The following is a 23,635-nucleotide window of genomic DNA, read 5'->3' as shown; positions in this document are numbered from 1 at the left end:
GTGGTTGTGGGCTTGGCGGGGGCTGGACTACAAATCCCAGGCTGCCTTGCGCGGGAGGGCGTGGGCGGGCAGGCGTGAGACCGGTGGGCGTGGGCGAGGCGTGGGCGGGACTACAACCCCCAGGCTGCCTTGCGCGAGGGCGGGGCGTCCCGGTGGGTGCGGCGGGCGGGCGGGCGGGCAGGCGCGGGGCCGGCGGCAGTGGGCGCGCGGCGGGCGATGCCGGGGCCCGGGCCCCGCGCGGACGAGGGCGGCGGGGGCGGCGGCGGCGAGGGCGCGGGGCCGGCGCGGGAGCCGGCGCGCCTGTGCGGCTACCTGCAGAAGCTGTCGGGCAAGGGCCCGCTGCGCGGCTACCGCAGCCGCTGGTTCGTGTTCGACGCGCGGCGCTGCTGCCTCTACTACTTCAAGAGCCCGCAGGACGCGCTGCCGCTCGGCCGCCTGGACATCGCCGGCGCCTGCTTCAGCTACCCGGGCCCCGACGAGGCGGCCGAGCCCGGCGCCGAGCCGCCCGCGCACTTCCAGGTGCACAGCGCGGACGCCGTCACGGTGCTCAAGGTGGGAGCCGCGTCGCTCTGCCCCGGGGGCGCTCCTTCCGCCCGGGCGGGGGGGGGCTGCCTCTCCCTGCCCGCTCCCCGGACCCTGTCCCGGGCCCCACCCCATGCCCAGTGCTGGGGGCCCCTTTGCGCGCCCGCATCCCGGGGGTGTCCGTGCGCCCCTCCCCGGGCCCCCCTCTGCCCTCCCGCGTCCCGGGGTGACCGTGCGCCCCTCCCCGGGCCCCCATCTGCCCTCCCGCGTCCCGGGGTGACCGTGCGCCCCTCCCCGGGCCCCCATCTGCCCTCCCGCGTCCCGGGGTGACCGTGCGTCCCTCCCTGGGCCCCGCTCTGCCCTCCCGCGTCCCGGGGATGTCCGTGCGCCCCTCCCCGGGCCCCCCTCTGCCCTCCCGCGTCCCGGGGTGACCGTGCGTCCCTCCCCGGGCCCCCCTCTGCCCTCCCGCGTCCCGGGGATGTCCGTGCGCCCCTCCCCCGGTCCCCTCTGCCCTCCCGCGTCCCAGGGTGACCGTGCGTCCCTCCCCGGGCCCCCCCTCTGCCCTCCCCGCGTCCCGGGGTGACCGTGCGCCCCTCCCCGGGTCCCCTCTGCCCTCCCGCGTCCCGGGGTGTCCGTGCGCCCCTCCCCAGGCACCCATCTGTCCTCCCGCATCCCGGGGTGACCGTGCGCCCCTCCCCCGACTCCATCTGCCCTCCCGAGTCCCGGGGTGACCGTGCGCCCCTCCCCCGACTCCATCTGCCCTCCCGAGTCCCGGGGTGACCGTGCGCCCCTCCCCCGACTCCATCTGCCCTCCCGCATCCCGGGGTGACCGTTCGACCCCTCTGGCGCTCAGAACTGCATGTTGACCTTGGCCGAGTGCGTTCACCTCCTGCGCCTCGGCTGCCCCGTCCGCGGAGCGTGTGTTTGGGGGCCCCGGGGTGCAGGGCGCCGCGGTCAGTGCTCAGGTCCGAGCGGCAGGGCCCCCCCCGCTGAAGCGCCGCAGCCCGTGGGGGGCAGAGCCCGGGTCTCGCTACTCGTTTTGGCTGGGAACGTGCGAAGGGGTTGCTCCTGCACCAGCTCGGCCTGCGCGGGAGATGGAGCGCAGAAGCGGGGGGCTGGCAGGGGCCCCCCTGGCCCTGGGGGGCCGTTATCTCCGAGGGGCCCCCCTGCTCTGAGTGGGGTCCCGTGCTGTCCACTCCCGCACCCGGCGGCCCCCTCCCTTCTTTTCTTTTCTTTTTTCTCTTTTCTCCTTCTTTCCTTCCTTCCTTCTTTCTTTTCTTTCTTTCTTCTCTCTCTCCCTCTCTCCTTCTCTCTCTCTCTTCCTCTCTCGCTCTTCTCTCTCTCTCCCTCTCTCTCTCCCCCCCCCCCCCTCTCTCTCCCCCCAAGCCCCCCCTGTAGTCAGCTGGGCTGTCTCCAGAGCAGTGGGCTGGGCGGGGAGGCTGGGCCGGAGGACAGCTTTCTGCAAAGCCAGCCAAGTGCAGGCAGAGTGGGCTGTGCCTACAGCTCCCGGGCCCCCTGCGCGCAGGACTGAGCCCCAGTCGGGGAGCTGCTCCCCCAGGGGTCCTTACAGCCCCCCAGCCCCCACCCGTCTCTGAGTGGGCGCAGGCAGCCTGTGTCTGCAAAGGAAGCAGGCGGGGTCGCCGTCGGCCTGGCTCGCCCCGCGAGCGTGGACAGAATGTGTGTGAACTTGGGCGTCTGACCCCGTGTGCGCGGGGACTTCTGCCAGGAAAGGCTCGTCCTGGCCTCCGAGGACGGTCCCGTCGAAGCATTTCCTGGGGAATTGTGTGTTAAAAAGGACAACCACATCCTGTTTCTGATTTTCTCAGATGGCTTTGGGGCCCTCTACCCGTTTGTCTCATTTAAAAACTTTCTTGCCCGGCCGGCGTGGCTTCGTGGCTGAGCGTCAACCTGGGAACCAGGAGGTCATGGGTTCGATTCCCGGTCAAGGGCATGTGCCCGGGTTGCCAGCTCGATCCCCAGTGTGGGGCGTGCAGGAGGCAGCCGATCCGTGATTCTCTCTCATCAGGGATGTTTCTCTTTCCCTCCCTCTCCCTTCCTCTCTGAGATCAATACAAATATTTTTTAAAAAATAAAAAAGATACCCTAGCCGGTTTGGCTCAATGGCTAGAGCGCCGGCTAAAACATTTTGGGGAGGAGGGAGTGGACATTAGCCATTTATCTTCCTTTTCCCCTTTCCGATCCAAGCGGGCTTGGCCTAAGTGTTATGGCTTCCCGTCGGGGTTCCTCGGCCACGGGGGAACCCCGATCCCCGAGGGGCGATGTAGGCGAGAGGACGAGGCCCTCTCAGGCTTCGGCCAGCTGCATGTCGTGGTTACGGATCCCATTTCTCTGGACAGATGGGTTAGAAAGAGAAGGGAAGAAAACTCGGCAATGCGCTGAGGGCCTTAGCATGTGGTTCTGGTTTTTAAAGCGTGTCCGCCCCCCCCCCCCAACCCCCCCTTCCCCCCGCCTTCCCCGAGCAGCTGTGGTTTTGTGGGGCTGTTCGGGCTGGAGGCCGCATGTAAGCTGATCCCGGAATTTCTGGGTAAGCCGCTCGGTCCCGAGCGAGCTCAGGGTCTGGCCCAGCGCCTTCTGTTACAGACGAGGGAACGGAGGCCGGAGAGGGGGCCCTGATTTCCCTGCGACCGCGAACCCAGACCCGACCGCGAACCCAGACCCGGGCCCCGCTGCGGACGGACAGAGTCTGGGGAGAGCGAGTGTCCGACATGTAGAGGATGTGATTGTGTTCTCTCTCTGGACACATCTGTCTTTTCAAAAATATATATGTATTTTGATTGATTTCAGAGAGGAAGGGAAAAGGAGAGAGAGAAACATCCGTGATGAGAGAGAATCACGGATCGGCTGCCTCCTGCACGCCCCCCACTGGGGATGGAGCCCGCCACCCGGGCCTGTGCCCTGACCGGGAATCGAACCCTGACCTCCTGGTTCCTAGGTCGAGGCTCAGCCACTGAGCCACACCGGCCGGGCCTGAGCCCCCTCTTGAAGGCATCGGGCGCCCCAGTGGACATGCATGTTGGTTTCCGAGTCACATGTAACTGGAGTCATGCGTTCCTCTCCCTAAGCCTCGGTGGTGGTGGGGGGGGGGGGCGCATTCTCTGGTGTTGACACTGCTCTGGGCTTCATGACAAACATGCGTCAGCCCGGGCGGGAGATCCAGCGTGTTCCGTCCGAGACAGATGGTGGGCTGGCCTTTTGGCCGGGCTGTCCCGCCCGGGGACGTCCACTGGCGGGGGCGGGGGGGGGGGTCTGGAAATACTGTCCTTTTTTTTTTTATAATATGGAAGTTTCCTTTTATTACTATTATTCCTAGAGGCCCGGTACATGAAATTCCTGCAAGGGGCTCGGCCCTCGCAGCCCAGCTTCATCTGGGAGGTCGTCCGGAAGGACGTCCAGAAGGTTGTTCGGCTGTTCGGTCTAATTAGCATATTAGCTCTTTATTATATAGGAATTTTTTTTTTAGAAAGAGGGGAAGGAAGAGCAAGAGTCAGAGAGAAACATCGATGTGAGAGAGAGACACACATTGATGGGTTGCCTCCCACATGCACCCCAGGGCCGGGGATCCAGCCTGCAATCCAGGTACGTGCCCTTGACCAGAGTCGAACCCCGGATCCTTCAGTCCACAGGCCGACGCTCTAACCACTGAGCAAACCCGGCCAGAGCCTTTTTATTATTATTATTTTTTTTATCTTTTTGGTTAATCCTCCCTTGAGGATATTTTCCCATAGACTTTTAGAGATCGTGAAAAGGAGGAGGAGAGACAGAGAGAGAAACGTCGACGTGAGAGAGACACATCGACTGGTCGCCTCCTGCGTGCGCCCCGACCAGGGCTGGGACTCGAGCTGCAACTGGACTCGAACCCAGACCCTCTCACCCTCAAGCTGCACACACCAGGCCCGTGGACGCACGAGCCCCTCTGAGGGGCCCAAGGCCGAGATGGCCTCTTCGGGGAGGTGGCAGGTTTCAGGGTCACCCCATACATTGCAGCTTACCAAGCAGCCCTGGGAACCCCGAAGCTGCCAGGGGCTCAGCCCGGGGGGTTGCTCCCAGAACTGGGTCTGGTCGCGTCCTGGGGTCCGAGAGTCCGATGCTGTGGCCCCCCCCTCGAGCGCAGACTCCCTGCGGGCAGAGATGTGTCGGGGTTCACCTCGGCATCGCTGCTTCTCGGGGCAGCGTCCGGCACGTGGTAGATGAGAGCTTCCGGCCCGCGGCCTGGTGGGGAGGGAGTGCGTGCTCCGCGGGGGTGGGGGGTGGGGGGGGGTGTGGCCTGTGTCCATGCAGCCGCTATCTTGAGCATCTGCTGTGGTATGAGAGTTATGCCTTTGCTGCAGACACAGCAGGGAATGTTCCATCCATTTAAGAAACGACAGTGTTGTCCGGCCGGCGTGGCTCCGTGGTTGAGCGTCGACCTATGAACTAGGCCAGCGGTCGGCAAACTCATGAGTCAGCAGAGCCAAATGTCAACAGCACGACGATCGAAATTTCTTTTGGGAGCCAAAGTTTTTAAACTTAAACTCTATAGGTAGGTGCCTTGTTATTCACTTAATGAGGGTGCTCCTCAGCTGGCCTTTGCTAAAAACGTCCTCAATCTGATGGAGGTGCGTTCGCTGAGGTCGACCCCTTCCACCTCTCCCATCCACACTCGTCTCGTACACTTGTTTTGTCCAGGCCGAAAACCGACTTCTGCGCATGGGCCACGAAGCTTCAATCGCCCACACGTGGTATTTTGTGGAAGAGCCACACTCAAGGGGCCAAAGAGCCGCAGGTGGCTCTCGAGCCGCGGTTTGCCGACCACTGAGCTAGGAGGTCAGGGTTTGATTCCCGGTCGAGGGCACAGGCCCGGGTGGCGGGCTTGATCCCCAGTGTGGGGCGTGCAGGAGGCAGCTGGTCGATGATTCTTTCTCATTTTTTAAAACATATATTGGTATTGATTTCAGAGAGGAAGGGAGAGGGAGAGAGAGAGAGAGACATCAATGATGAGAGAGAATCATGGATCAGCTGCATTCTGCACGCCTCCTACACTGGGGATGGAGCCCGCCGCCCGGGCCTGTGCCCTGACCGGGAATCGAACGAACCGTGACCTCCTGGTTGATAGGTTGACGCTCAACCACTGAGCCACACCAGCCGGGCTCCCATCATTGATGTTGCTCTCTCTCTCTCTCTCCACTTTTATCTCTGAAATCAATAAATATATATATATTTTTAATACATTTTGTTGATTTTTTACAGAGAGGAAGGGAGAGGGATAGAGAGTTAGAAACATCGATGAGAGAGAAACATCGATCAGCTGCCTCCTGCACGCCCCCCACTGGGGATGTGCCCGCAACCAAGGTACATGCCCTTGACCGGAATCGAACCCGGGACCCTCCAGTCCACAGGCCGACGCTCTATCCACTGAGCCACACCGGTTAGGGCTAAAAGTATATTTCTTTAAAAGAAGAAACCACAGTGTTAAGACCTTTAAAAAGACTAGATGATCACTGGATATGGTCAAAGAATTGCAAGAGCTTTGGAAAAAAAACCAAAACACATGGAGCGAAGCCAGCTTTGTCTGTCGTTCCGGCCGCGGGGGTCCGTATCGCATGTCTGCCAGGCTGTGACCCTGAGGGAGGTCTGGCCTCTCTCCTCATAAATGAGGGGGTGGGGGGACCCTGACGGGGATGCGGCCCCGGGCCAGGGAGCTGAGCTTTTGTGTAAGAATTTCTGTGGGCCCGGCCGCCTCGCGGGGTCTGTGTGCGCCGAGCTTCCGGAGGGAGGGGCTCCCCCGGGAAGGCACTCCCGCGCTCTGGTATCCCCGTGTGGCCCAGGGGTGGGGAACGTCCGCCCGCCCGGGGCCGCAGAAGGCCCTGGGAATCCTTTGGTCTGGCCCTGCCACGGCATGAGGGGTGAGTGAGTGCAATGCTTGACCCAGTAGAGCAGGCTCGTTTTTAAAAAATATCTTTTGTTATTGACTTCAGAGAGGAAGGGAGAGGGAGAGAAACATCAAGGATGAGAGAGAATCACGGATCGGCTGCCTCCTGCACGCCCCACACTGGGGATCGAGCCCACAACCCGAGCATGTGCCTTTGACTGGAGTCGAACCCGGGACCCTTCAGTCCGCAGGCCGATGCTCTATCCACTGAGCAACACCGGCCAGGGCAAGATGTTTGCTTTTTAAAAGAGAATGCTGATGCCCAGCCGGCGTGGCTCAGTGGTTGAGTGTCTGGTCGACCTATGAACCAGGAGGTCAGGGTTCGGTTCCTGGGGGGACTCGATCCCCAGGGTGGGGCGTGCAGGAGGCAGCCGGTCCACGATTCTCTCTCGTCACGGATGTTTCTCTCTCCTCTCTCCCCTCTTCCCTCTCCCTTCTTCTCTGACTCAAATTGTTCCAGAAAATGATGGTGGGGTGCAGTAGGGTCTTGCTCAGTCTTTCAAAGGATTTATTTTATTTTTAACCTATTTTTATTGATGTCAGAGAGGAAGGGAGAGAGAGAGAGGATAGAAACATCCATGATGAGAGAGAATCACGGATCGGCTGCCTCCGGCACGCCCCACCCTGGGGATGGAGCCCACTCCCCGGGCCTGTGCCCTGACCGGGAATCGAACCCAGGACTCAGGACTCCTGGTTCATAGGTGGAAGTTCAGCCACTAACGCGACGCTGGCCGGGCGGGATTTCGACTGGAATTCATGTGATTGTTTTAATGAGATCTGTTTGTGTGCTGACGTTCAGACTGCGGTTTAAAAAGACAGAACGGATCGCGTCCACTGGAGGGATGGAGGCCTGTGCGGCCGCGTCCCCCGAGACCCCGTGTTCTTCCCTCTTTCCCGTCTCGGCCTCGGGCGCTGGGCTGACACGGGATTTCAAAACCGTCCGAGGAAAGTCACTTTTTTCTTTTTTCCCCGTTGGTTCTGGGCCAGATCCCTGGAGGGTGTCTCCAGGCTCGTGATGATGTGGAAACCCTCCAAAGAGAATTCCCAGCCCAGGGCTGCTCTTCAGTTTGGGGTGGGTCTGTGTTTGTGTTTTGTTTTATCTGAGTCTCGATCTGGATTATCAGGCGCTGACGGGAGAATTGCCTCCGACCCGGCTCGGGCATCCGGGGAGCCTTCCCCAGACGCAAGACACGGGCCTCCCGCCAGCCGGGTGGGGGCCGCCTGCTTCCCGCGGGGGTCAGGCTCCCCCTGTCGGGACGTGGACTCCTTCCTGGCCGTCGGGAGCCCTGACCCGTCCCCTGACCCCCGGCGAGGAGCCCGGAGTTCACACGCCCAGTGGTGGCTGAGCTGCTGTGTCGTCACATGGAGGGTTTGCAGGGATGACATGCGGCTCCGTGAGGGACGCCGGGCAGCCTTTTGGACTCTCAGATGGGATTTTTCTTTCTTTTTTTTAAATGAAGGTGATTTGTTTTATTTTTTAAATATATATTTTTATTGATTTCAGAGATGGAAGGGAGAGGGAGAGATAGAAGCATCCATGATGAGAGAGAATCTTTGATCGGCTGCCTCCTGCACGCTCCCTACTGGGGATCGGGCCCACAATCCAGGCATGTGCCCTGGACTGGGAATCGAACCCGGGACCCTTCAGTCTGCAGGCCGAGGCTCTATCCACTGAGCCACACCGGCCAGGGCTCAGATGGGATTTTTGAACTGGGTCTTGAGGATCAAATAGGAGTTTGCAGGTGGGTGTTAGTGCCATAGGAGCTGGGGTCGAGGGGCCGGTTCTGTGTGCCTGCTGTGTGAGGGCGGGGCTCTGGTCCCACGGGGTGTGGGCAGGGTGGGCCAGAGCTCCGCGCACGATGGCTTGGCCCCGTGAGCCACCCGAGGGTTCTAAGCACGGGACACATAAGACTTGGTGGCCAGGGCTAAGAAGAGGGTTTACCGCCCGTCCGGCGTGGCTCAGTGGTTGAGCATCATCCCAGGAACCAGGAGGTCAGGGTTCGATTCCCAGTCAAGGACACGTGTCCAGGTTGTGGGCTCGATCCCCAGCAGGGGGCCTGCAGGAGGCGGCCGGTCCATGATTCTCTCTCATCATGGGTGTTTCTATTCCTGCCGACATGCTGAGCGGGTGGGTTTCGTCCCCGCCGCGCCCTCCTCCCTCTGCCGTGAGACCGGGGAGCGCTGGGAGCTTTGGATCTCGACTGCGCCCGGGAGGTCCTGGCCGCGGTGAGCACGCGGAGGGCGGGTGGGCGGTGCTGCGAGCCTCACACAAAATAACTCAGTCTCGTCACAGCACCATCCAGTAGGTTCCTGTATTATTCACTTTCTAAAAAACTAAGTTTTTATTGATTTTTAGAGAGAGGAAGTGGGAGAGAGAGAGAGAAACCTCAATGATGAGAAAGAATCATGGACCGGCTGCCTCCTGCACGCCCCACACTGGGGATGGAGCCTGCATCCCGGGCCTGTGCCCTGACCGGGAATCGAACCCTGACCTCCGGGGTCATAGGTCGATGCTCCAACCACGGGGCCACACGGGCCGGGCTCAGAGGACTTGATGGTGGGACTTTTCCAAGGAGAGAGCTGGGCGTGGAGGGAAGGAAGTGTCTGGGGTCCACGGCCGAGACAGGTGGCCGGGCCTGTCAGCCCGAGGGGGGCTCCTGGGTGTGGGACAAAGGCCTGTGAGAGCACCTGTCCCCCCCACTCCCCCCATGGGTCTCAGCCAGCTGTCGGGGCCGGATTCCTCTGCAGCCGCACGAGGGTGGCCTGGCTGTCGTCCTGTGGCCGGGCCCCTCGTGGGGCGGCCCCTGCGGGCACAGATGTCTGACACCGCAGCCGTGCCCGCCCAGCCCTCGTGGACCCTCACCCCCGGGACACGCGTTTTCTTTAAAGGAAAATGTAAGCCCTTTAAATATATATATTTAAGGTATTTTATTTTAATTTTGTGTTAATCCTCACCCAAGAATATTTTTCCATTGATTTTTAGGGACAGTGGGAGGGGGAGGGAGAGACAGAAACATTGATGTGAGAGAGACACACATCGATGGGCTGCCTCCTGCACATGCCCCTGACAGGGCCTGGCGATCGTGCCCGCAACCAAGGTACATGCCCTTGACTGGAATCGAACCCGGGACCCTTCAGTCCAAGGGCTGACGCTCTAGCCACTGAGCCACACCGGCCAGGGCTGAAATATCTCTGTATTGATTTCAGAGAGGAAGGGAGAAGGAGAGAGAGAGAGAAACATCAATGATGAGAGAGAGCCCTAGCCGGTGTGGCTCAGTGGCTAGAGCGTCGGCCTGTGGACTGAAGGGTCCCGGGTTCGATTCCGGTCAAGGGCACATGCCCGGGTTGCAGGCTCGATCCCCAGTAGGGAGCGTGCAGGAGGCGGCCGATCCATGTTTCTCTCTCATCATTGATGTCTCTCCCTCCCTCTCCCTTCCTCTCAGGAATCAATAAAGATAATTAAAAAAAAAAAATTAAAAATGCAGTGGAAAACTCAGAGGCCTCTGGGTTCCTGTGGGTTTTGCCGCCTGCTGCTCTCGGTCCTGCCCCCCACTCCCAGGTCTGTGCTTGGGGTTCAGGTTCCTGATAACAGGGCTCCCCCCTTCCCCCGAGGCCAGCACACGCCCCGGCCACGTGCACGCCGCCCGGCTGCCCCCAGCGGCTGGGGTGGGAGTCAGATGCTTGCGGTGGTTTCTAGATTGTTTTATAGGAAAGGAACCCGCTCTTGCGGCCTCGAGAGGCTGGCGCCTGTGGGCCCGGTTTCTGTAGGGGGAACAATGGGTCGGACCTGGGAGGCCTGTGGTCCGAAGGGGGGTCTTTGCCCCAGGCTGGGCGCGGGAGCTGACGGATGGGGGACTGGGCGTTCCCTGATGAGAGGGCTACGTGGAGAGGAGGAGGGAGGCGGTTTTCAGGAGACAGCGGGGGAGGCCGGTGGGGGATGGGACCCCACGAGGGGGGGTGCCCGCTTTTCCGAGCACAGACACACGGGGAGCCCGTGCGGGCGGGGGTGGGGAGGCAGGTGCCCGCACAGTCGCTGGTGGGCTTCTCCCTGGGGCGGGGGTGGGAGCGGGCAAGGGAGCTGGTGGAGGACCAGACACACATGCATGTGCACACACAGCTACACGCACACACGTGCATGTATGTGGCCTCACGTGTGCGCACAGACATGCGCTGTATGCACACACTCACATACACGTGTGCGTACACGTCCATGCATGCACCCACATGCACCCACATACACAATCCCTTCCTCTCTGAAATCAATAAAAATATGTTTAAAAAATTTGTAAATGTCACATCCATGGAATCATACAATATGTAGCCTGTGGGATCTGGCTTATCTCACACATGCACTTAACATTCATCTGTGCTGGGTGGGTCATGGTGGGGTTTTGTTGTTTTAATATAAATATGTCTTTTATGGATTTCAGAGAGGAAGGGAGAGGGAGAGAAACATCCATGATGAGAGAGCATCATGGATCGGCTGCCTCCTGCACGCCCCCCACTGGGGATGGAGCCCGCAACCCGGGCATGTGCCCTGACCAGGAATCGAACCGTGACCTCCTGGTTCATAGGTCGGCGCTCAGCCACGGAGCCACGCCGGCCAAGCTGTTGTTTTAATTGCTAAAGAGTATTCCCCGGTGTAGGTCTTGAAATGGACACGTCCTTGAGCTGTTCTCAGCCCTTAAAAGGCGAGATGTGCATCTGTCCCCACGAAACACGTGGCTCTGAGCCTTCACCCCGGGCGGCCGTAACCCTGCCCCTCTCTCCCCAGGCCCCCAACCGCCAGCTCATGACCTACTGGCTGCAGGAGCTGCAGCAGAAGCGCTGGGAGTACTGCAACGGCCTGGACATGGTCAAGTGGGACGGCCGGACCTCCCCCACCCCCGGGGACGGCTCCCAGGGCCTGGTGGCCAGAGGCGCCCCAGGTGAGTCACTGCCCGGCCCGCCCGCCAGCCTCGCGGGGGAAAGTGGGCGCAGAGGTCCCAGGGCCCCGAGGAGCCCTGGTGCACTGCGGCTCCCCACACTCCCGGGCGCTGCCACGCCCAGAGCTGTTTGCAGGCCTGGGATGACCTTGGGGGTCGGGCAAGGTCAGGGCCTGGCCCTCCGCCCACCTGGAGGCCCAGAGCCCACGCCGTGTGGGTTGGACAGAGGGGCCGAGTCCACAGGGTATGTATACATCGGGGGGAGGGGTTCTCAAAGCCCCGCCTGTGACCCGGCATGTTTCCTAAGAAGACTTGTGGTTTTTAAAAAATGTATTTCTTTATTGATTTCAGAGAGGAAGGAAGAGGGAGAGAGAGGGAGAAAACATCCATGATGAGAGAGAATCACGGATCGGCTGCCTCCTGCACGCCCCACGCTGGGGATCGAGCCCTCAACCCGGGCCTGTGCCCTGAGCGGGAATCAAACCCTGACCTCCTGGTTCAGAGGTCGATGTCCAACCACGGAGCCACGCCGGCCGGGCCAGTCCCTCCTTTGAGCGGAAACGCTGTGGCCTGGGAGCCACAGGAGACCTCTGAGCCCACGTGTGGTTCCCGTCGCTTGGCCTGGGGCCTGTCACGTGGGAGTTTAGAGTTTGTGCCGCTGACATTTGCTCGTCCGCTCTGCAGCTCAGGCCCCTGTGAGCGGCTTTCTCCCTCCCTCGCAGCGTCTCCAGTGGGCGGAGTGAGGTGGTGTGAGGGCCCTACGGGGTGCAGAGGCCCGGGGAGGCGGGGGAGCCCGGCCGCGGGTGGTCAGGGCCTCTCTGAGGAGGCGGCAGCCACGCTGAGCCCTGAAGGGGGAGCAGGGGTCAGGCAGGTGCGGGGGTGGAGAGGCCGGGGTGGGGAGCAGTGGGGGGCGCCGGGCCTGAGGCTCAGCCGGCTGCGGTTGAGGGAGAGCCTTGACCTCCGGGTTTGGGAGTTTATCCTCAGAGCAGCGCCGTGTCCGAAGGTGCATGTGTACAAATGACCGACGTCCACCACCGTTTTCAGTGGTTCTCAACCTGTGGGTCGCGACCCCTCTGGGGGTCGAACGACCCTTTCACAGGGGTCGCCTAAGACCATCGGAAAACACATCTATAATGACATATTGTTTTTGTGATGAATCACTTTGCTTTTATTATGTTCCATTTGTCACCATGAAATTGGGGTCACCACAACATGAGGAGCTGTATTACAGGGTCGCGACATGAGGAAGGTTGAGAACCACTGGTTTAAATCAAGAACAAATAGCGAAACTGTCCCGGCCGGTGTGGCTCAGTGGCTGAGCGTCGACCTATGAACCAGGAGGTCACGGTTCGATTCCTGCTCAGGGCACAGGCCCGGGTTGTGGGCTCCATCCCCAGGGTGGGGCGTGCAGGAGGCAGCCGATCCGTGATTCTCTCTCATTATTGATGTTTCTCTCTCTCCCTCTCCCTTCCTCTCTGAAATCAATACAAATATATTTTTTTTAAAAAAGGAACAGAGCAGGTGTAACAGCAAACTCCTCAGGCTCAGCCTCTGTGCCCGGCGCTGGGAGATAGAGACTCAGGATTCTGGGACTTCTGAGAGCCCGTCCGTGTCCTGAAGCATTTAGTCCCCTGACCGCTGATGTCACAACGGGACCGGAAAACCAGCCCTGGCCAGTGTGGCCCAGTGGATAGAGCTCCGGCCTGCGGACGGAAGGGTCCCGGGTTCGATCCCGGCCAAGGGCATGTACCTTGGTTGTGGGCACATCCCCAGTGGGGGGTGTGCAGGAGGCAGCTGATCGATGTTTCTCTCTCATCGATGTTTCTAGCTCTCTATCCCTCTCCCTTCCTCTCTGTAAAAAATCAATAGAATAGATTTTTTTTTAAAAAGACCAAAAACCAGGCAAAAACAACAATATTGCAAAAGCCGGGAAACAGCTTCTTTTCCACGTCAGATAACTGCATTGAGAACGGGCCTGTGTGGCCACCGCCCTCCCGGCCTCGGCCCTGCTCTGCTCCCCGCCCCCACCCCCAGCCCACTTCCCCAGGAAGCCGTCCGCCGTGGGCGCCGTTGCTGCAAGGCTGGGGTTTCCTCGTAACCTCGGGGTTTTGTCTTCACACTCGGAGCCCGCGGAGGGGCCGCCTCACCGTGCGGCCAGCCCACACAGGAAGGGGGGCTGCACGCGGCCCCCCAGGTCCTCGCGGCTGTTTCCTGGCTCCGCTGAGAGGGGTGTGGTCTGCCCCGGCCGGAGCTCCGCTGGTGGGAGCGTCGTCCCCACCACCAGGGTTCGGGGCTCCATCTAGTCCAGAGCCAGCCAACGGCCCGGCCGGTGGTGCTCAGTGGGTAGTGCGTCGGCCTACAGACTGAAGGGTCCCAGGTTCGATTCCAGTCAAGGGCACAGGCCCGGGTTGTGGGCTCCATCCCCAGTGGGGGGCGTACAGGAGGCAGCTGATCCATGATTCTCTCTCATCGTTGATGTTTCTCTCTCTCTCCCTCTCCCTTCCTTTCTGAGATCAATAAAAATATATTAAAAATAAGAAATAGAAGAGGAGGCCCTGTGGTGGACGAGGAGGGTGGCACCCCTCCCTCCTCTCTCTTGGAGGGGGTCCGGCTGCCAGGGCCTCAATGTACACCCTGTGACTAGCTTGCCATTTTATTAAAAATATATTTTTATTGATTTCAGAGAGGAAAGGAGAGGGAGAGAGAGAGACATCAATGAGGAGAGAGAATCACGGATTGGCTGCCTCCCACACGCCCTCCCCCCCACCCCCACCCCCCACTGGGGATGGAGCCCGCAACCCGGGCGTGTGCCCTGACCGGAATTGAACCCTGACCTCCTGGTTCCTGGGTCAACGCTCAACCGCTGAGCCACACCTGGCTGGTCCCGAGGATATATTGCCATTGATTTTTATGGAGAGTGGAAGGGAGGGGGAGAAACATCGATGTAGAGAGACACATGGATCGGTTGCCTCCTGCACGCACCCGACCGGGGCCAGGATCGACCCTGCAGCCGAGGTCCGTGCCCTTGACCGGAATGGAACCCGGGGCCCTTCAGTCCGCAGGTGGACGCTCTACCCACTGAGCCACACCGGCCAGGGCATGTTTTTGCGCCGTCTCCGTTAAGACCTCGCCGCCCTGTGTATAGTACAGGTGTTTGTGGAGAGTATGGTCCGTGCTTCATGGGGGGTCAGGGCCCCGGGGGCAGCTCTGAGTCGCTGACCTCTGTCTGCCTCTCTCCCAGAGTTCCTGTACCCACACCCCAACGCTTCCGCCGAAAAAGCCCGAAACGTCCTTGCTATAGACGCAGCCCCCGGAGAGCTGGTGGGAGAACAGGCCGCGAGCCAGCCGGCCCCGGGACCCCCCAACTCCATCAACTTCTCTCTGAAGCAGTGGGGCGCCGAGCTCAGGTGAGTCCCGGGAGGGGGGGGCCGTTCGCCCAGGACCCCGAACGCGGTGACGTGTGACGACACAGGTGGCGATTGCAGTAGGAATGTTGTCACCTGTCATTTCGGGGTCTGGTTGTAGCTACTGTTGTTTCTCCTCCTGATGGATAGGATTTCCATACGTCTTTGCACGCCAGGCCATTTTTCTCTGGGATGACCAATATCGTGGGTTTTTACCTTTCTGGGTGCTGGTCTTTTTTGTCTTCTATAAATGTTCTTTTTTTTTTTTTAATTGACTTAAAAAAGAGAGGAAGGGAGAGGGAGAGAGGGAGAGAAACATCAGTGATGAGAGAGGATCATGGATCGGCTGCCTCCTGCACACCCCACACTGGGGATCGATCCTGCAACCCGGCCTGTGCCCTTGACCGGGAATTGAACCCTGACCTCCTGGTTCCTAGGTCGACGCTCAAACGCTGAGCCACGCCGGCCGGGCCGGATCATACCGTTTTTGCTAATGTGAATAGCGCCGAAATGATAGTTCTCGCTCGCGCGCCTTGTGCACACGTGGGAGGACGCGTGGGGAAAGGCTGGGTTTCGGGTAGACACCTTCGTCTCACCTGCCTGTGGCTGGTGTCTCCATGGCAACAGCACGACTTGCATCTCATCAGATCCTCCAGCCCCGGGCGTGTGAGATGACGGTGTGCGTGCCGGTGTCTTTTCTCTAAATAACACGTTTCGTTTCCCCCGTAGAAACTCGATGTCTTCCTTCCGCCCGGGAAGGGGCCACGACAGTCGGAAGAGCGTGTTCTACACCCACGAGGAGTGGGAGCTCCTGGACCCCAGCCCCAAGGACCTGGAGGAGTCGGCGCAGGAGGAGAGGCGGAGGCCGGCGCCGGAGGGAAGCAGAGGTACAGGCACGGGCGGGCTCCGCGGTCCGGTCCCTCGCTCTCTGCCCCCGCCTGCCGGCCACAGGGTGGGGAGCCTGCTGAGCAGGGAGCCTGCATTCTCTTTATTTCTTGTTTATTTTTAAATATAGTTTATTGACTTTTTACTGAGAAGAAGGGAGAGGGATGGAGAGTTAGAAACATCGATGAGAGAGAAGCATCGATCAGCTGCCTCCTGCACACCCCCCACTGGGGATGTGCTCGCAACCAAGGCACATGCCCTTGACCGGAATCGAACCCAGGACCTTTCAATCCGCAGGCTGACACTCTATCCACTGAGCCACACCGGTTAGGGCTGTTTCTTTTTTATTTTTAAAAAAATATTTTTATTGATGTCAGAGAGGAAGGGAGAGGGAGAGAGAGAAACATCAATGATGGGAGAATCACTGATCGGCTGCCTCCTGCACGCCCCCTACTGGGGATTGAACCCACAACCTGGACATGTGCCCGGGACCCTTCATTCTGCAGGCTGACGCTCTATCCACTGAGCCACACCAGCCAGGGCATCTTCTTTCTTTCTTTCTTTCTTTCTTTCTTTAATATTTGTATTGATCTCAGAGAGGAAGGGAGAGGGGGAGAGAGAAACATCAATGATGGGAGAATCACTGGTTGGCTGCTTCCTGCACGCCCCACACTGGGGATCGAGCCTGCAACCTGGGCTTGTGCCCTGACCGGGAATCGAACCCTGACCTCCTGGTTCATAGGTCAACGCTCAACCACTGAGCCACACCAGCTGGACTCCTAAAAAAAATGTCAATTACAGCTTCATTGTTAAACCTGAGGACAGTGAGAGTAACTCTTGAACATTGTCTCATTTCCCCATTGTCCCTTCGATGGCTGCCTCCCTGGGCCTTTCAGACCAGGAGGCCACGGCCCCGCACTCACAGCACAGGTTCGTCTTGCCTGTCCCCTAACTTTATGTGAATGAGATCTGTATAGCGCTGACTCCCCGTGTCTCCCTTTATATCTCAAATACATATTTGAATCCGTCTGCACTAAAATGTATCTGGGTCCCTCGGTATCCTTAAATACCAATCTCAGTGGATAGAGCGTCGGCCTGCGGACTGAAGGGTCCCGGGTTCGATTCCTGGTCAGGGCATGTCCCCGGGTTGTGGGCTCCATCCCCAGTGTGGGGCGTGCAGGAGGCAGCTGATCCATGATGCTTTCTCATCATGGATGTTTCTCTCCCTCCCTCTCCCTTCCTCTCTGACATCAATAAAAATGTTTTTTTTAAATAAAAAGATAAGACGTGTGTTTATAACATTTACATACACTTGGAGTTTTTTGTATCTTTTTGACGGAGGGCAAGTTAGCGAAGGGTCCCTAGGACGGCTGAGTCCTGCCCTGGGAACCTGCCATCTGGCTCCAGGGGGTGCCCTGGGGGAGGGACCCCGTGTCCGCAGGGTGCCGGGGCCCTGGAGACACCCACCCCCCCATGCTCCCCCGGCCTGTGTCTCTGTTCTCCTTGGTCCTCAAAGGGCCCGAGATGGGGAACAGTTACATGGACACAGAGGGGAGGCTCTGAGCTTCAGAAAAGAGATTCTGGAAACTGAACTTGTTTTCCCGAGAGCCGCTCGGCCGTGCGTCCCCGTGGGCCGTTGCTTCATTGGCTCCCGGCGGAGGTTGAGCAATCGGGCCAGAGTGTAATCCCTTCGCGAGGCCACGGGGCGCGGCCTTGTCAGGAAGCGTCCGGCGGACTCCGCGGGACTCGGGCCTGGCCAGCCGGGCAGAGGCAGCTGGGGAGGCGGGGGGGGGGCTCCTCGGAGGGCGAGTGACAGCGGAGGCCGGGTTCCCGGAGCCTCCACACACGCTCTGTCCTCTGTCCCTGCAGGAGGCACCGGCTCAGGCTTCCTCTTCGATCTGGGCCGCGTTCCCTACAAAGGCAGGCGCCCTCTGAAGGACATGATCGGGTCGTACAAGAGCCGCCACAGCAGCGGGGACCCCGCCCCTGAGGGCACGCCGGGGGCGCCAGGGGGTGCCGGGGGCGCCAGCCGGGCCTCGGACCCGGACCCGGACGTGCAGCGGCAGGTGCAGAGCCAGCAGGAGGAGCTGGAGCGCCTGCGCAAGGACCTGTCCAGCCAGAAGGTAACTCACCCTCCTCCTCCTCCTCCCCCTGGTTCTGGGGCCACATCGCAGGCTGGGCCTTCGAGGTCGGTGCTGCCAAGACCGTGGCCTGAGGCCCAGCCCTGGGCCCGGCCCGGTTCAGACACGCGTGAGTTTCCAGGGAGAGAGCAGACCCTGGGGGCTCAGGGGAGGGGTGTCTGCCCCTCAGGATCGAAGAGTCCTGAGCAGTTAAAAGACTTTTCAAGTCCTGCCCGGCCGGCGTGGCTCAGGGGTTGAGTGTCAACCTAGGAACCAGGAGGTCAGGGTCCGATTCCCGGTCGGGGCACAGGCCCGGGTGGCGGGCTCCATCCCCAGTGGGGGGCGTGCAGGAGGCAGCCGATCCGTGATTCTCTCTCATCATGGATGCTTCTCTCTCTCTCTCCCTCTCCCTTCCTCTCTGAAATCAATAAAAGTATATTTATACATATATATTTTTTTAAAGGGCTTTCCACATCCTATTCAACAGCATTTTCCTTCTTCTAATCAGGCCCATAATGACCCTAATTGCCCAGCCGGCCAGTGTGACTCAGTGTCAGACTCCTGGCTTTCGCACGGCCGTGCGCGCTCGCCGGAACCGCCGCTGGTCACGGCGTGTGTGCCGTGGCTTCCTGTTTCCTGTGATTGTCTTTATGGAGGCGGTTTTATCTCCTCTGTATTTTTGAGGTCCTTCAAGAGGAAGTTCGGTATTAAAATGTTTCCAGGACCCTGGCCAGTGTGGCTCAGTGGATAGAGCGTCGGCCTGCAGACCGAAGGGTCCCGGGTTCGATTCCGTCAAGGGCACGGACCTCGGCTGCAGGCTCCTCGCCGGCCCCGGCCCTGGTGGCAGCCCATCGATGTGTCTCTCCGTCTCTCCCTCTCGCTTCCACTCTCTCTCAAAATCAGTGCAGCTGCTTACAGCTCTTTTCGAATTTGTCTGGCAGGTCTTCCGGCTTTTACCGGAAGGCCCTAAAAAAAATCTATATTAATATATATATGTATATATGTTTTTTATTTTTTTATTGATTTTTTACAGAGAGGAAGGGAGAGAGATAGTTAGAAACATTGATGAGAGAGAAACATCGATCAGCTGCTTCCTTCACACTCCCTACTGGAGATGTGCCCGCAACCAAGGTACATGCCCTTGACCGGAATCGAACCTGGGACCCTTCGGTCCGCAGGCCGACGCTCTATCCACTGAGCCAAACCGGTTACGGCGAAAAACTATATTAATAAAAGGGTAATATGCCAATTAGACTGACGTCTTCTGAATGTCTTCCGGACAAAGCTACGGTGGTGGGGGCCAAGGCAGAGCCAGTTAGGGGCGATCAGGCCAGCAGGGGAGCAGTTAGGGGGTGATCAGGCCGGCAGGCAGAGGCGGTTAGGGGCAGTCAGGCCAGCAGGGGAGCAGTTAGGGGCAATCAGGCCGGCAGGCAGAGGCAGTTAGGGGATGATCAGGCTGGCAGGGAAGCAGTTAGGGGGTGATCAGGCCGGCAGGCAGAGGCGGTTAGGGGTGATCAGGCCAGGCAGGCAGGCAGGTGAGCAGTTAGGAACCGGCAGTCCCGGATTGCGAGAGGGATGTCCGACTGCAGGTTTATGGGGCCTAAACTGGCAGTCGGACATCCCCCGAGGGGTCCTGGATTGGAGAGGGTGCAGGCCGGGCTGAGGGACACTCCCCTTCATGCATGAATTTCATGCACTGGGCCTCCAGTAAAAAATAATAAAAAAAAAAATCAATGGACAAGTATCCTCAGGCGATCATTTTTCTCGGGTGAGGATTTTAAAAAAAAATGTCCCCAGTCAGGTCAGGTTTCCGCATCTCCCCACCTTCCCGCGTGGCTTCGCGTGGACGTGTCATGTGTCTGCTGTCCCCCCCCCCCCCCCCCCCCGGGGCTGCAGGAGCTGGTGCGGCTGCTGCAGCAGACGGTACGCTCCTCGCAGTACGACAAGTACTTCGCCAGCAGCCGGCTGTGCGACGGGGTCCCCCAGGACACGCTGGCGCTGCTGCACCAGAAGGACGACCAGATCCTGGGCCTGGCCCGCCAGCTGGACCGGCTGGGCCTGGAGAAGGAGAGCCTGCAGCAGGAGGTGCGCACGCTGAAGGCCAAGGTGGGCGAGCTCAGCGAGCAGCTGGGCATGCTCATGGAGACCATCCAGGCCAAGGACGAGGTCATCATCAAGCTGTCGCGGCAGCTCAGCGAGGGCGAGGGCCGCGCCGCCTCCCCCACCCCGGCGCCCGGCTCCCCCGCCGCCGCCGGCTCCGCCAGCAGGGACCAGCAGGAGCTGGACAGGCTCAAGGTGAGGAGTCCCCAGCCCCTTCCGGTCTCTGTGCGGCGATGTCCTCGAGGGCTCCTGGCTCAGCGAGGCTGCCGTTGCTCCGGCCCTTTCGGCTCCCTCCCCTGCCGGCTTCCAGGCCGAGGGGCCTGGCTTATGCACCTGAGGCCGTCACCCTCCCAGGGCACCTACGGAGGCTGCGCGGTGCCCCCTCTGCGGCCGGTTCAGGACAGTCACCACCGTGACATAAACTCCTTCCCCATCTCCATCCTCAGCGCCCTGGGCCCTGCCTGCCTTCGCTGCCCGGGGGAGGGGGAGGGGGGCCGAGATTAACCCAAAAATGCCTGGTCATCAGCTTTCAGTTCCTCAGGACTCGCTCTAACGTGGCAGGGCTGTTGGGTAAGGCAGCAAAACAGTAATGGTACAGCCCGGCCGGCGTGGCTCCGTGGCTGAGCATCGACCTACGAACCAGGAGGTCACGGTGCATTTCCCAGTCAGGGCACAGGCCCGGGTTGCGGGCTCCATCCCCAGCGTGGGGCGTGCAGGAGGCGGCCGATCCGTGATTCTCTCTCATCTTGATGTTTCTCTCTCTCTTTCTCTCTCCTCTCCCTTCCTCTCTGAAATCAGTGCAAATATACTTTGAAAAAATAAGATTTGAAAAATATATTCACGGCATGGAACAATTCGCCACATTCAACCAACGTGAATTGATGTGTTTCTTGTTTTTTTTGCTTTTCCTTTTCGAACAGGACAACCTGCAGGGGTACAAGACCCAGAACAAATTTCTCAATAAGGAAATCTTGGAGCTCTCGGCGCTGCGGAGAAATGCGGAGAGGAGGGAGCGGGACCTGATGGCCAAGGTGGGTTCGGGTGGGGGGGGCTCCCCTCACCTGGTGGGGGGTGCAGCTTGGAAGCCATTCGGGAATGGACTCGTTTGGCCCTGGCTGGTGTGGCTCAGTGGGTAGAGCGTCAGCCTGCGGACTGAAGGGTCCCAGGTTCGATTCCTGGTCAAGGGCACATGCTCGAGTTGTGGGCTCGATCCCCAGTGGGGGGCGTGCAGGAGGCAGCCGATCCGTGATTCTCTCTCATCATTGATGTCTCTCTCTCCCGCTCCCTTCCTCCCTGAGATCAATAAAAATATATTTAAAAAGAAAGAAAGAGCCGAAACCGGTTTGGCTCAGTGGATAGAGCATCGGCCTGCGGACTGAAAGGTCCCAGGTTCGATTCTGGTCAAGGGCATGTACCTGGGTTGCGGGCACATCCCCGGTAGGAGATGTGCAGGAGGCAGCTGATCGATGTTTCTCTCTCATCGATGTTTCTAACTCTCTGTCTCTCTCCCTTCCTCTCTGTAAAAAATCAATAAAATATATTAAAAAAAAAAAAAAAAAAAAGAACTGCCTTTATAAAAAAAAAAAAAAAAAAAAAAAAAAAGAAAGAAAGAAATGGACTCATTGGGAAACCAGTTCAGGGGGCAGGCTGGAGGGACGTGGTCACTGGCACCAAAATGTAGTTAAAATCCACAGGGTGCCAACGCCGCATGCTGCCTCGCTGTGCGGGGTGAGGCCGGCGGTAGAGATTGCAGACCAGGTAACTGCAATTCCGAGCCCCAAATTAAAGCTATTTGCTTTTTTCTTTAAGTCCTCACCTGAGGATGTTTTCCCCTTTGCTTTCTTTTAGAGAGAATGGCAGGGGCATTTTTTTTAGTGTCTCCGGCTCACTTCCTGGTAGTTCAGGGAGAGGGGGGGAGGGAGGGAGGGAGGGAGGGAGAGAGAGAGAGAGAGAGAGAGAGAGAGAGAGAGGAGCATCGATGTGAGAGAGACACATCGACGGGCTGCCTCCCACACAGGCCCCGGCCGGGGCCAGGGAAGGGACCTGCGACCAGGTACGTGCCCTCGGGAATCTGGTCCACGACCCCTCGCTGCTGGGGCTGCCGCTCTAACCACTGAGCCACCAGCCTGGGCAGGGTCATTTGCATTTTTTTAAAATATATTTTTATTGATTTCAGAGTAGAAGGTAGAGGGAGAGAGAAAGAGAAACATCCATGATGAGAGAGAATCATGGACCGGCTGCCTCCTGCACGCCCCACACTGGGGATGGAGCCCACAACCTGAGCCTGTGCCCTGACCAGGAGTCAGGAATCGAACCAGTGACCTCCTGGCTCATAGGTGGATGCTCAGCCACTGAGCCACGCTGGCTGGGCCGGGGGTGTATTTGATTTCCCTGACAAGGTGGCCGCTGGGAGCCGGTCCCGGGTCATTGTCCTCAGAATGTGTCGATGGCACATGGGGAGGCCGTGCGTGGTCCGTGTGCCAACTGGCACCGGGCGTGGCCTCTGCCACGGCATGCGGCCTGGTTCCCTGTGCCGCTCGCGCCCGTCGGCACCAACACTGTGTGGCATCCAGACGTCTCCCGTGCCAGCCCCGGGAGGCAGGGAGCCGTGGCCGGCCGGGCGCCCAGGACAGGTGCCCGGGGCATAAATCAGTGTCTCGCCGCCGGCCCGCGTCTCCGGCTCACTTCCCGGGGCCTGGCATTCCCGGTCGCCGCCGAGCCCAAGCCCGCCCTCCCGTCCCCTGTCCCTTCCGTGTGGCGACCGCCCTCTCCCCCCGCAGTACGCGAGCCTGGAGGCCAAACTGTGCCAGGTGGAGAGCAAGTACCTGATCCTCCTGCAAGAGATGCAGGCGCCCGTGTGCGCGGAGGAGCAGGGGCCCGCCCGCGAGGTCATCGCCCAGCTGCTGGCCGACGCGCTGCAGGTCGAGGGCCCGGAGCAGCCCGAGCAGGCGCTGGTGAAGCCGCGTCTCGTCAGGTAAGGGGACCCGCGGCTTGGGGGGGGCAGGGGGGAGGACAGCAGCAGATTCACGGGCTTCCCGGGACCCTGCCTCTCATCGGCTGCGCGAGCCGAGCCCGTCCTGACCTCAGAGCGTCCGCAGCCTCATCGCTCCCGGCCTCAGGGAAGGCATGGCCTGAGCTCTGCCCACTCGCCTATCCCAGGCGCTTGTGTGCGTTTACACGCTCGGCACAGGGTGAGGGCCTCCGTGCGGTGCCCTGTGGCCGCCCTCGCACATGGTCACGCGCCTGCAGAGCCGGAGAAGTTGGTTCCTCGCTCGGTGGAAATGCCTGCTTTTGTCTCCGAGGGCCAGGCGCACCTGTACGCACGCCCAGCTTCCCTTTGTGGACCAGGGAAGGGAAGCCTTTTTTTAAATCCTCATCCGAGAATGTTTTTCCATTGATTTTTATTTATTTTCTAAAAATATATTTTATTGATTTTTTACAGAGAGGAAGGGAGGGGGATAGAGAGTTAGAAACATCGATGAGAGAGAAGCATCGATCAGCTGCCTCCTGCACACCCCCCACTGGGGATGTGCCCGCAACCCAGGTCCATGCCCTTGACTGGAATCGAACCTGGGACCCCTCAGTCCACAGGCCGACGCTCCATCCACTGAGCCAAACTGGTCAGGGTTCCATTGATTTTTAGAGAAAGTAAAAGAGATGGGGAGACAGAGAGAAACATTGATGTGAGAGAGACACATCGATGGGTTGCCTCCTGCATGCACCCCGGAGGCTGGGGAGGAGCCTGCAACT

General features: G+C 59.7%; 1 protein-coding gene and 1 non-coding gene across 3 annotated transcripts in view; both read left to right on the top strand.

The window, feature by feature from the left end:
- The first annotated feature begins 216 nt into the window (after window positions 1-216).
- The window catches only part of TBC1D2B (TBC1 domain family member 2B), a 30,517-nt gene continuing 7,098 nt past the window's right edge, over window positions 217-23,635 (top strand). For both annotated transcript variants that reach the window (XR_011469898.1, XM_070402934.1), the window contains exons 1-8: window positions 217-552; window positions 11,226-11,379; window positions 14,618-14,783; window positions 15,510-15,667; window positions 17,535-17,788; window positions 19,682-20,080; window positions 20,806-20,916; window positions 22,666-22,859. Coding sequence is in view for 1 of the 2 variants with exons in the window: in XM_070402934.1 (XP_070259035.1) it covers window positions 217-552; window positions 11,226-11,379; window positions 14,618-14,783; window positions 15,510-15,667; window positions 17,535-17,788; window positions 19,682-20,080; window positions 20,806-20,916; window positions 22,666-22,859 (1,772 nt within the window). In the remaining variant the exon portion in view is untranslated. The remainder of the gene's footprint in view (window positions 553-11,225; window positions 11,380-14,617; window positions 14,784-15,509; window positions 15,668-17,534; window positions 17,789-19,681; window positions 20,081-20,805; window positions 20,917-22,665; window positions 22,860-23,635) is intronic.
- Window positions 18,692-18,754, top strand: LOC139001188 (U7 small nuclear RNA). The gene has a single exon (XR_011469900.1). It is a non-coding gene; the product is annotated as a U7 small nuclear RNA (small nuclear RNA).

The sequence above is a fragment of the Myotis yumanensis genome, unplaced genomic scaffold, assembly GCF_028538775.1.
Source record: "Myotis yumanensis isolate MYYU_CA2020_CCGP unplaced genomic scaffold, mMyoYum1.0.hap1 SCAF_128, whole genome shotgun sequence".
NCBI classification, from domain to species: domain Eukaryota; kingdom Metazoa; phylum Chordata; class Mammalia; order Chiroptera; family Vespertilionidae; genus Myotis; species Myotis yumanensis.
Note: the sequence above shows the minus strand (reverse complement) of the source record. Positions and strands in the feature narration are given on the sequence as shown.